The sequence below is a fragment of the Alosa pseudoharengus genome, unplaced genomic scaffold (assembly GCF_046254945.1).
Source record: "Alosa pseudoharengus isolate Yale_2024_CS ecotype anadromous, Long Island Sound unplaced genomic scaffold, YU_APseudo_1.1 YU_APseudo_1.1_scf_18, whole genome shotgun sequence".
Taxonomy (NCBI): domain Eukaryota; kingdom Metazoa; phylum Chordata; class Actinopteri; order Clupeiformes; family Clupeidae; genus Alosa; species Alosa pseudoharengus.
The window spans coordinates 13,553,126-13,564,610 of NW_027468650.1; the positions used below are offsets into that span (position 1 = coordinate 13,553,126).

Consider the following 11,485-nt stretch of genomic DNA (forward strand, 5'->3'; position numbering starts at 1 on the left):
ATTTTAGAAGGGCTGTTTGTCTGGGGTGGGCACTGTCCCGGCTTCTATCATACATTGCATTAGCACTTAAAAATGAAGTAAGGGGAATAACATAATGCCAATTCAGTTCTTCAGGCAACCCAGTAGTTAGTTATAGTTATTTACAAAATAGTCTGTCTTTTATGCATTTTACAGTGATATTTTCATTTCTTCTCTCCCTAAATCCCTGAATTAGTTGAATGCTCTCTGAGTGAATACTGAATACTGAGAGATAAAATGCAGGCTGGGACCTGTCAGGCTTTTGAGGTGTTTCGAGACAGAAACAGGACAGGATGGGCGTGTGGGTGAGCAGACCAGCGTGGAAAACACCTTTCCCTCCAAAGGCCTCCGATGTGCTGTTCCTTTAATAGCTCTTTTGTTTTTTACTTCTGTTCCTTTTTTTTTTCAGGCTGTTATGCCTTTAATCTGATAGGACAGTGAAGGGAGTGGGAAGCACGTGGAACCGAGCGATGGTGTGGGATCGGGAAATAAACCGGGTCAGACTTGAACCTCGTAGGCCTACTTGATGCCCGTGGACCCGAATATGGTATGAGTGCGTTAGCCAGATGCGCCGCAGCGCTCCAAGGCTCAGCTCATGCTGGTGGTCCAGCACAGAGTGGGACAGAGAGGCCCTGAGAAAACCACCGCTGCGATGTACTTGCTAAGCTAATGTTAATTTACGTCCAATCACAATTCTCGGGCCACTTCAAAAGACTGAACCCAGTAAAGGGACCAGAGCACACAATTGGTTAAACAAACTTTACTGGTGCTGGTGACTAACGTTTCGACGCGATAGCATCTTAATCAGAGTCAAACGGGCTAGAGCGTAAGAGACACCCAATTCGTCCATTTACATCCGTCACAGCGAACATGTTTTCTCTGAACAGTTCCGTTTGAATGATTTCATCTGAACGGTAACCTTCCGTTCTGCTCCCTGTATGATTTTGAAGGACTGCCTCCTCAAAACTGTTTGTAAACACTTGGAATGTTCGCCTCTGTGGATCTGAACAAGAAGTGGACATACCATACCGTACCTCTTAATTGCAAAGGCGTCTGTGTAACTGGCCACCTTGCTGCTGCACAGTCCAAGCAAATAGAGACTTCCTTTCAGTTAGCTGAGCTGAGCTATCCTGAATATCAACATGGCATTTTCTACATAAAAATACCCTAAACTTTTTTTGTTTGTTTTATGTGTGGGCTGATGTTATATATACCAAAAGGGACATCTCAGTGTGAACATTGACAGTTTTAAAGTTTTATCCCTCAACAGAATTGTTTTCTTTTCACGCAGAAGTGTCTGACCCACCCCATTCTGGTGCTGTTGGTCTAGACGTGGAACCATTCTTCCCAACAGTGCTACTGCGAAAGTGCACTGAATTGTGAATGAGGTTTGTTTTGTCACCACAGGGAGGAAGCCTTCAGTCACAGGAACGTCGGTGTATGTTATTCTGTGCCTGTGAACATGCCTGCAACTCTTCCTAATGCATATCTGAAGCCTCCCGGGGTCCATTATCGGGTCACAACGTGGGGCCCTAGATCTAAGTCCAGAGATTGTTTCCTCCCTGGTGGAGCCATTTTGCCCATATCAGGCCTCTTTGTTCCTGGCCACAGCTGTGCCGGGCCTCTGTAGCCCTCGGCTGCAGCTGTAGTCCTGTCACAAAAAACAAGAAAGCGCCGGGTAACGGTTAGGGGAAGTTATGCAACACCATGCTTTTTCTTTCTTTCTTTCTTTCTTTCTTTCTTTCTTTCTTTCTTTCTTTCTGGTGTCTCATGAGTGCGTACCCACACCAAGAGATATCATCAGACTTTGTATTCTTTTAACTTCACTTTTAGGCATGGTTTAACTTTCAAGCTTGGCATTCTTTCTGTTTTCTTAAAAATTGTAAAGTTGAAACAGATATATAAAGAGCTTTTACTAAAGACTATGCAAGGCCAATGTAATCTGAATAGCAGCTAAGAATTGTGAGCGATGGGAAATGCATGGCCCATATGTCCACTGAGGGATGCCCTGTGCTGGGTGTTTTTTAGGGAAGAAGTCCTAGTGAATGCACCACTGGTTGAGTACACTATGTACTGGTGTCACCGCCCCTCAGCACGGCCAACACAGAGAAACCCATAAAACATGCTGCTGCTGCTGCACCGGACCCTAATCTTTAACCCTTTCCACACACATGGTTGCTTGTGTGTGTGTGTGCGCGTGTGCGTGTGTGTGAGAGAGAGAGAGAGAGAGAAAGAGAGAGAGAGTGTGTGTGTGTGTGTGTGAGAGAGAGAGAGGGAGAGAGAAAGAGAGTGTAGAGTGTGTTTATAGAGGTGTGTGAATATGTTGAAGCGTCTTGAAGCGACAGGCCACAGCACTGGCAGCAACCTTATCCCAGTTTGTCTGTGCAGCTTTGTCTCAGCTGTTGTGGGTTATTTTCAGAGGTGGACAAAGAGCAGCGGCGTGGTTCACATACCGGCCATGGCAGCCAAGCCAGGGGGAGGACATACACGCACAACGGCTCCCCACACATCCCCTACCCATGCGGCGGTTATGGGGTACACAAAAATACATCACTGCTAATTTCACACAGAGGGGAGTACAGTAATGATGTGGTGATGGGCTGCTTTGCTGGAAGCACACAGTTAGAATGCAGTGGAGTTATATTCAAATGTACATAATTGAAAGGAATTCTTTCTTGATTGTGTTATGTTGTCATAACTGCTTATGTATAAATAAGTTTGTGAAACGTACAGTATTTGTAAGGAATTTTGAAACTATGTTTGTTCATAGCTATTTTCAGTTAGTTGTTTGTCTCTCTCATCTTTTTTTCAGATCACACATTGGTCAGAGTGATACGAATCAATTTAGGCAACCATAGGTCATTTTGAATGGTTTGAGGTCTTGGCAATATTTTTTATCAGTTTGGTTAAGCCATTCCAGTGCATTTTTTTTTTTTTACAATTTTGGTTAAACCATGAGGCCATTTTTGTGCCAAACCCAGAAGTAAGGAATCCATGTAAGGGACTCTTTTGGACAATAAGTTGAAATCAAAAGTCAACCTTTTCGGTATAGTGTCTTGTTCTTAGACTGGAATGCTTCACCGCAATAGTTACTTTACATATTTACAAAACACAAAACACAAACACAAAACATTGCAATGTTATCATCATTTGTGTTGGCAGAATACAATTCAAAACAAATGAGAATCATCACACTTTAAATGCTCTTTTTTCTGTGCTTCCACTATAGTACATACCTACTGTACATGTATATCTACTGTATATTTTCTGGACAACATGCAGTGACAAATATACAATTTTGAGGCCTATTACACCACATAGCGCAGTATATATCATTTAGTGCTTTGTTAAATTGAACTGTTGCCAATATTATTGATAAGAGACTATACAGGTGCTGTTATTTAACAACGGCAATGTTAAATATTATGTTGCTTAGAGGCCAAAAACTTTGCTGTGTCATGTGTGCACTTATGGCAGATGATATTAATCTTAATGCACACCAGAACTGACCAGTCAGCCTCATGAGTAGGACAAACACCAGTTGATATTAGTCTTAATGCACACCAGAACTGACCAGTCAGCCTCATGAGAAGGACAAACACCAGTTGCGTTTAATCATCTCTCAGTGACGCACCTCCATCAAACGTTTGGTTGTATAATAAGAATACAAGTAGGGTGGTGAAAAACAAAAACTAAAAACTAAGCTAGAACAACACAGCACCGATGTTGAGCAAATGGAATTGGTGTTATGACCCCTGACAAGTAAAGGGGTGTTTGGTTTCCAGTAAACTAGCATGGACTTCTGGCAAAAGCTAGACCACTAGTGAAGTAGACAGAAAATCAACCCCAACACTGTAGAGGAAATAATGTCAGTCTGAGAGAAAAACAGTGGCAGTATTTCATATCCTGTCTCTTACGTGAGACTCACCGGAGAGTGGGGTGGGTGTTTTGGGGGAGGTGTGTGTGTGTGTGGAGGGCGGGGTGGTGGTGGGGGGGCTTTTCTATTTCTGGCTATAGGGCAATTATGAGGTGAAAGAATGAAAGCATGAAAGCACACTGTAGACCTAGCTACTGAATCAGGGGTGTAAAATGGAGTTCCATTCGGAAGAGGCCATAAAGCGCACACACACGATGCTCTTCACACGCTGTAAGCACATGTCAAGGGTGAGCAATTCGACCTTGGGAAAGGGCATGCTGCACAGAAAGGGAATATGAGGAACATGAAAAATTATAGCAGGCGGAGAATCAGACTGATGTCCAGGGGGTTTAAATGACCAGTACTTTAACATTTTATGTCATGTACAGTATGTTGGTATTAGAAATGTTTGAGTCTCTGTGGTGCCTGCACATGAATGTGCTGGCAAGTTTAATTAATGTGAGCAATTCAGTAATATCCATGTCGCTGTGGACTGAAGTATCTGTAACGCTACTGTTGTTCTATATGACATGGCCAACAGGGGGCAGCGTAGGACAGAATTTTCAAGAATCTGTAGTCATTCTGTGGTCTTCTCTGGATTTTGGTCAGGTATGATATCAGTCATCTTTCTCAGTCCCATTTACGCAATAATAGTGAAATCTATAATAGCACATTTTAATACAAATCAAACATAGTCTTAAATAGCTTTTTTTAATATCATACTTTAACGTTATGGCATATGTCAAAGATCTGTAAGGGAAACATGAATGCTGTGTACTGTAGTTCTAGCTCCAGTATTTTGTGTGTGTTTCACCACGCCATTTGTATTCTTATTCTTATTTTTTTTTTGATGAAGGTGCATCATGACTAAACTCAGCTGGTGTTGGTCTTTCTCAGGAGGTGAACTGGTCAGCCAGTGTGTCCTGAATGGATGAGTGGTATGCACCGGCTGGGCAGAGGAGAACCAACAATGTCTGAGTGTGTGGTGAGTCAGCTAACCTTAAACAGAGCTGAGGTGGCTCCTGAGTCAGATGGCAAGCCTGCCCTTGTCCAGTATACCTCACCGTATGTGTTCCCTTTATGTAGACGCTTGAATTAGACTAGGCTACTGCAGATAAAGCATGTTTTTCTCGTCACTGCTTGAACTCCTTGAGAACCAAAACTAGTGAGTTTGAGAAGCTACAGTATAGCGACCGTAACACATTCCCACTCTTGGGCCATAGGAACAGTACGTATCTCTGAAGGATGCATTGTCATGGTCATTTCACAAGATTTGAGGACGGTGACGGTGGAGCAGCTGTCACCGTGACGACGTGGTGGAATGCTAGTCTCTTCTCTGAGGAATGAGCGACCCCTCTCTGTTCCCCCTCTCTGCGTCCTTTGGTCCTCCACAAAAACGTTTGACTTGTCTGTCGAGGCCCCTCCGCGGCCTGTCCGGCTGCTACTTTACCATTCGCCGTAAAAGAGTTTGGTAAACAAACGGATTGGGAAGAATTTCTAATTGTAACCTTCGTACTCACGGAAACAAAGGCCTTGCCTCAGACCCCAGTGGGCAGGGTTTGACGTGGTTGATCTCCACTATACTGTGGAATTTCCTTGTAAAAGCTGCTAAAGGAACATCTCATCTCCTAAAGCTTCTGTGGCAGTAAAGTCTCACATCAAACTCACTGCACTATGAGTCTGTTATGGAACCTGGCCAAAATAACGTTTATATCGAGAACATTGTGTAGGTTGTGTGTATATGAAGGTCCACTGTTACTAACGGTTTCACAAAGTCACAACTTGATAATATAGACTAAAAATACTTTAGTAACCAGTAATGAATGGAAATATTTATTTATAATCACATTACACTTACATGACACACAGTAAGCCATTAATACATACACTAAATTTGGAACAGTTCAGGTCAGTTTTATAAAGTAATCTTCAAAACATTTATGCCTACATACATATGATAGGCTATGTATGAAAATGACATAAAGTATGTTGAAAAAATGTTACAGTGTAGAGATGCAATAGAAAATCAATAAAATGTTCAAATACTGGTACTTTTGTGTGTTATTGTTGACACAGTGTACTGACCCAGGAGGTCATAAAGCCAGCACCATCCTTTCCATGTTTCTTTATTCACTTTGAACCAAGTCAGAGGAGCGTGCACCCATACACACACACACACACACACACACACACACACACACACACACACACACACACACACACACACACACACACAAAAACACACACAAAGAGAACTCTCTCTCTCACACACACACACACACACACACACACGCACGCACCAACAGAACCTACACACATTAAACAGAAACTCACACACATCCCATATCTGACTGGTCTGCAGGCTTTTGGTCTCCCACAGTGACCACCCAGGTGAATGCCGGACTGTTTGCCTGAAGATGCGGATGCACCAGCGTTGTTTACAGACACCCCTCGTCTGTCCTGGGGGTTAAAGCTTTCCCGGCAGACCTCGCTAAGCTCCGTGGCTAAGCCCGCTGGCAGGCGGATCCCACGTCCTGCATCCTGGATGTTCCAAGGCGTTAAGCCCAGACCATGGAGACCACTCACGTCAACACGGACTGATTCTCATCTCATAACTCAAGTCAACCGTTATGACCGCAGCCATCAAAGACGCAATGCAGTGATTTAGAGATTGGGGAGATTGTGGTGTTGGAGAAACAGACCTTTGGTACAGGATTGTTGGACACTTGTTTTTGGGGCACAAATCAATTTTTTACCAAGGCAACCAAACACGGCTCGTTTGGTTTATTTGCTTTTCTTAAAACATGTCAACCAGCCAGCCAGCCAATTATGAGGCCAGCATGGAATGTTCAAGCTGCCCAAGGAGTTGTTTTCAAAACGGTTATTGGACTATGTAGATAGGTGTTCTAGGAGTGTGTGTTTGTGTGTGTGTGTGTGTGTGTGTGAGAGAGAGAGAGAGAGAGAGAGAGAGTGTATTGTTGTATACTGTATCTGCATGTGTAGATAATCATTTAACCTCATGGAAAATTTTCTACAGAAATGTTCAACACACATACTTACAAGATCACAAGTATTGTCCTCTATATCTAGCATCATAGATAATCTCTGATGCAGCTCACACCCCTGCATAAGTACCGTTATAAGTGAACGGCTTATCAGTCACACAATGTCCGATTACCTCTGGAGTCCACCTCTGGATCGTGGGCTTGCCCTCTTTCCCGGGCCGCACTATTATCGTGCTACGAGATGAGAGTGATGGATCCTCGTCAAAGAAGTTGAAGGGCCGAAGGAAGAAGCCCACAGCGTTGCCGGGCGTTGCCGTGTTTGGAATGTCTTCTGAATGAGGGACGTGCAGGAAACCTACAGTCACCCAGGCAACAAGATCCTGAAAACAATAAATGACCACAAAGTTCAAATACAGGACACGACTCACAGTGGTATGATACTCTGTGACTTTTATCTCACGTGATTAAAAGTTTGACAGGCCAAGATTCATCAATGTTCTGTTTTGGCTTTTTAATAGTTACATTCCTGAATGTGAAGCATTACCTGATGGTAGTAAAGCAAACTACGAAAGAGACAAGTTTTTGTTTAATGTTTGTGTCCTTACTTGTTCGGTGATATTTTCGTTATTGCGGATGTAGTCCTCAAAGGACACAAGAGGCTCCCAAGGATTATTCTGGGTGTACATGCTACTGCTGGTAGCCTCACTGTCCTTGTGACGGGTGACTGCCAAAGGATATCTGTTTAAAAACAGACAGACACAGCTGCTTTATGAGGAAATTGGTGACATTGTGTATCAGTTACAAAAGGCTCTCAAGATCTTCTAAATTCAGTATGGAATAAGAGTAAAAGCTTCTTTTTATTAAGGAACTTGGAGTCCAAACTCTTCTCCAGAGAGTGCATGGCCTGCCTGTCCTAAGTGCACCAGTATGTACAGTATGTTGGTCTTGGGCCAGATATCACTGCTGCACTTCTGCTCTCTGTTATCATTTGCACTGGTGTGTGTGTGCTGTGTTTTAGCACTACTTGATGGGACTACACTATCTGACCTCAGCATGTTAGCTTAGCTATTACACCTTGTTATCTCGACTGTGCAATCTAGCCACAGCGTGTTGCAGCTGTGCTATCACACGTTGTTTTGAGTGCACAATCTGGCCTCAGCATGTTGGTGTCGAGGTATCGTGAATCATGGGTTGTGTCTTTGAGACTAAATGGGATTGAGGGTACTTTCCTCTTGAGCACAGCTGGTCAAAAGTCTTGCAACTTTTGTTTTCTGTCGTAATATGCACTGCTCTGTCAGCCTGCTCAGGGTGTCAGGTTGGTCTCCTATCTGTTACAAATACCTACAGTATATGCTTTTCAGCTGAAATATATCATAATTTACAACATAGATGTATTTTAAGATTTTAACATACATCTGACCCCACATGACCATTAACACCATAAACAGTTCCAGATTCTTATATCTTTGTTCTATGCTTTGCGTTCCAAATTCTGTGTTCTGCATTGTGTTCTTAGGTTCTGTGTTCTGACCTCTGTGTTCTATGATTCTGTGTTCTGGGCCTTACCTTGCCCAGCTGATCCCGTTCTCCTCCTTCCAGCCCTTGGGCAGCACGCTGTGGGCGTGGGAGTTGAACTGGATGCGGTAGCCCTTTTTGTGTCCCCAACGGTTCTCCTGCTTGGGGTTGTAAAAGTGCAGGTAGCGGGGGAACTTCTTCCCGAAGCGGAACGCAGCGCTCCGCTCTGTCTCATGTTGTTTCTTAGCGAGGAGGGACTGCTGTATGGTGTGTCCAGGACTCCAGGGATTCGACACGTTAACAAACTTCAGCTCCATGGACTCGAAGCTGTTTTCCCGCCCTGTTTGCAGGAATCGCATTGAAAAGTTGTTAGCGTTTTAAAAGGACCAGCAGAGAGTAAAGAAAATCACTGGTACCAAAGTACAGCAAATGTCTCAATGCAATGCGTTGTCAACATTTCAAAGCCGCCTCAAAACAGTTTTCTCAATGCAATGTGTTTTCAACATTTTAAAGCCGCCTCAAAACTGTTTTCTCAATGCAATGTGTTTTCAACATTTCATAACTTTGCATGATGTGTTTTCAGCATTAAGGTCCATAAGTCACAGTGCACTACACTATGCAGGCAAGTGGTAGCTATGGTAACGCAGCACAGAAAGCAGACAGCTGTTTCTGTTTAATTTAGTGCTGTTTCTGGTGCTCTGAGTCATATAGCATAAGAGGGGGTAGTAAATATATAGGGAGTCACATGAAATTGCCACATGCAGCAGTATGGCACATGACTGCAGTTCCGAAATACACTTTAATACTCACAATGCTCTTTCTGCTGGATCTTCTCACAGCTTTTTTGTGCACATACACAAAACTTTTTTTGTTTTGCTTGTCAAAATTTTAAGTTGACACATAACATTTGTTTTTATATATTCATTTATATAATCGTTATATGTCTGTTGTGTCAATGTTTCAATGTTTATTATCAACACCAGGCATATTCAGGTTATAAAACTCAAATGAGTGAAATCTCCCCATATGCATGCTGTTTACAGCAAAAATGTGTAGAAAAGATTGAATAAAACCATAAATTAACTCACCAGCAATATCCAGGTCTACTTTGTAGTGGATGAGGTGGGTGTGCAGGTTGCCCAGCACGTAGCTGTAGACCTTGGTGCCGTAGTTGAGCCCGTTGGGCGTGAAAAAGGTGGCGTGGATGTACCCAGTGGCACTGACCCTGGCTTCCATTACTCCGTTCTGGTAGAAGTAGAAGTCCCAGATGTAGTCGTAATTGTAAACAGTCGAGGTAGTTCTTAGCACTAAGACATGGTTCTCCAGGCCGGCAAAGAAATTGTACCCTCCCTTGAAGTCAGAGTTGAAGTGCCTCCTTAGGGGCATAGCTGTGGTCATTTCGAAGATGCAGAGAGCATTGCGGAAGCGCACCGGGTTGTCCGTATCGTAGTAGTGGTACATGTCCTGGAAAGTGGCAATCTCGGGGCAGTCTATGCCAGGGGCGAGCTCGTAGTCGGACGTGCCCATGGCCCACCCGGCGTCGATGTACTTGGTCTGCATGGCGGCAGGCGTGTCGCCCGAGTAGAAGGCGATGGCCTCCTGCAGGCTGACCTCGTAGGCCACTCTCTCGCCGTTGAAGCGTAGGTCGAAGATCTGGAGACCTGCAGAGGAGCGCACGCGGAAGGCGAACGACCAGCCGGCGTACTCCACAAAGTTCCTGTCCACGTGGTAGCGTGGCCCCTGGGGCTCGACCAGTTTGGGCCCGTGGATGTCTGAGGCCGTGTTGGTGTGGCCCCGCGGAACGAAAGTCGAGTAGAGGTCAGTCGGATCGTGTTCTGGCAGCTTGTGTTTTTTGATGGTGCCCTGGTCGTACTTCTCCATCAACTCCTCGACGCTGTCAAAGTACTGCCCGTTGTACCACACCTTTTCCACGGCCCACTTTTCAGGGTCCAGGTCCCTGTGGTTGACGAGCAACTCGAAGCCCACCGGATGGATGAAGTAGCCCTCCACGAACTTCTGCAGCATGATCCACGTCCGCCTCTCGCCCGGGGCCAGTCCTCGGGGAGCGATGTCTGAGAAGGTCAAGCACCGGTCACCGCAGTCGCTGACACCCACCATCCCCGCGAACCCCGTGCTCTCGTGCAGAAGCCTGCGAGCCTTCATCTCCACTTTCTCCAGCACCTTCAGAAGGTGGTGGTACTCCGCAGACGTGATTGGCCGCGACTCGAAGAGGATTGGCCGGCCGCCTTTGAATGTCTTGACCTCGTAGGTCGTGGGATAGGGCAGGGGGCTGATGATGTACTCCGTAATGTTGGGCTGGGCTTGGTCCCCGAACTGCACCACCGCACGAGCCTGCCTCTGAGGCTTGGCCTGGCCTCGGTCCAACGCTCGGAGGGCCTCGTGTTTGCGCGGCACGTGCAGCTCGATCAGCAGGATGCTGTTCTTCTTCAAGACTTTCTCCTTTGCCAAGGTGAGCCCCAACTCCTTCTGCGCGTGCAGGTAGTCCCGGACAGCTTTCAACTCACGTGGGGTGAGGTCGGCGAACATGGAGGCTCCGTGGTGGGCCCACTCTCGCCCCCTGGAGGCTGATGCCGACGCTGCCAGGAAGCAGATGAGAAACCCCCAGCACGACCACATGCTTGCACCTGAGGAGGAGATAGGAGAGACTTGTGTACAGCCGTAAGCTTTCTCAGATTTTAAAACCCCATCTCAGCGCTTTTATGTCTTTCACATAAAAGACATTTGCCCCCACACCCACACACAAAAAGAACATGTTATGACTCTCCCTTCCTATCTTAAAAAGGCTACAGTTGCAACCATAACACACTTAACCATCAATAAAAAAAGCTCACCTTTATCCAAACAGAGACATAAACAGTTTAAAATCCACATTTCAGAGGTCTTGTCACAGAGCAGTGCTTTTCGTCATTTCTACCAAGCTTTCTCTCGTGGAAAACAAGAAAGAAAAAAGGGAAATAATCCACAATTTGCCCATTCCCCTCTCCCGCCTCCTACAGTAAGCGTCCTCCCC

General features: G+C 45.1%; 1 protein-coding gene across 1 annotated transcript; it reads right to left on the reverse strand.

Moving 5' to 3' along the window:
- Positions 1–6,922: 6,922 nt before the first annotated feature.
- Positions 6,923–11,001, reverse strand: aoc1 (amine oxidase copper containing 1). The gene is made up of 4 exons (XM_076291259.1): positions 9,543–11,001; positions 8,506–8,794; positions 7,545–7,677; positions 6,923–7,319 (listed from the first exon to the last, which is right to left on the reverse strand). Exons 1-4 carry the CDS (start codon positions 10,999–11,001, stop codon positions 7,050–7,052), a joined length of 2,151 nt encoding a protein of 716 aa, XP_076147374.1. The 3' UTR covers positions 6,923–7,049.
- Between the last annotated feature and the right edge of the window lie 484 nt (positions 11,002–11,485).

Coding starts and splice junctions, on each gene's coding strand:
- aoc1 (XM_076291259.1), bottom strand. CDS start 11,001: ATGTTCGCCGACCTCACCCCACGTGAGTTGAAAGCTGTCCGGGACTAC. Junction 8,795..9,542: donor AGTAGACCTGGATATTGCTG/GTGAGTTAATTT, acceptor TCCTGCAAACAG/GGCGGGAAAACAGCTTCGAG. Junction 7,320..7,544: donor ACGAAAATATCACCGAACAA/GTAAGGACACAA, acceptor TATTGTTTTCAG/GATCTTGTTGCCTGGGTGAC.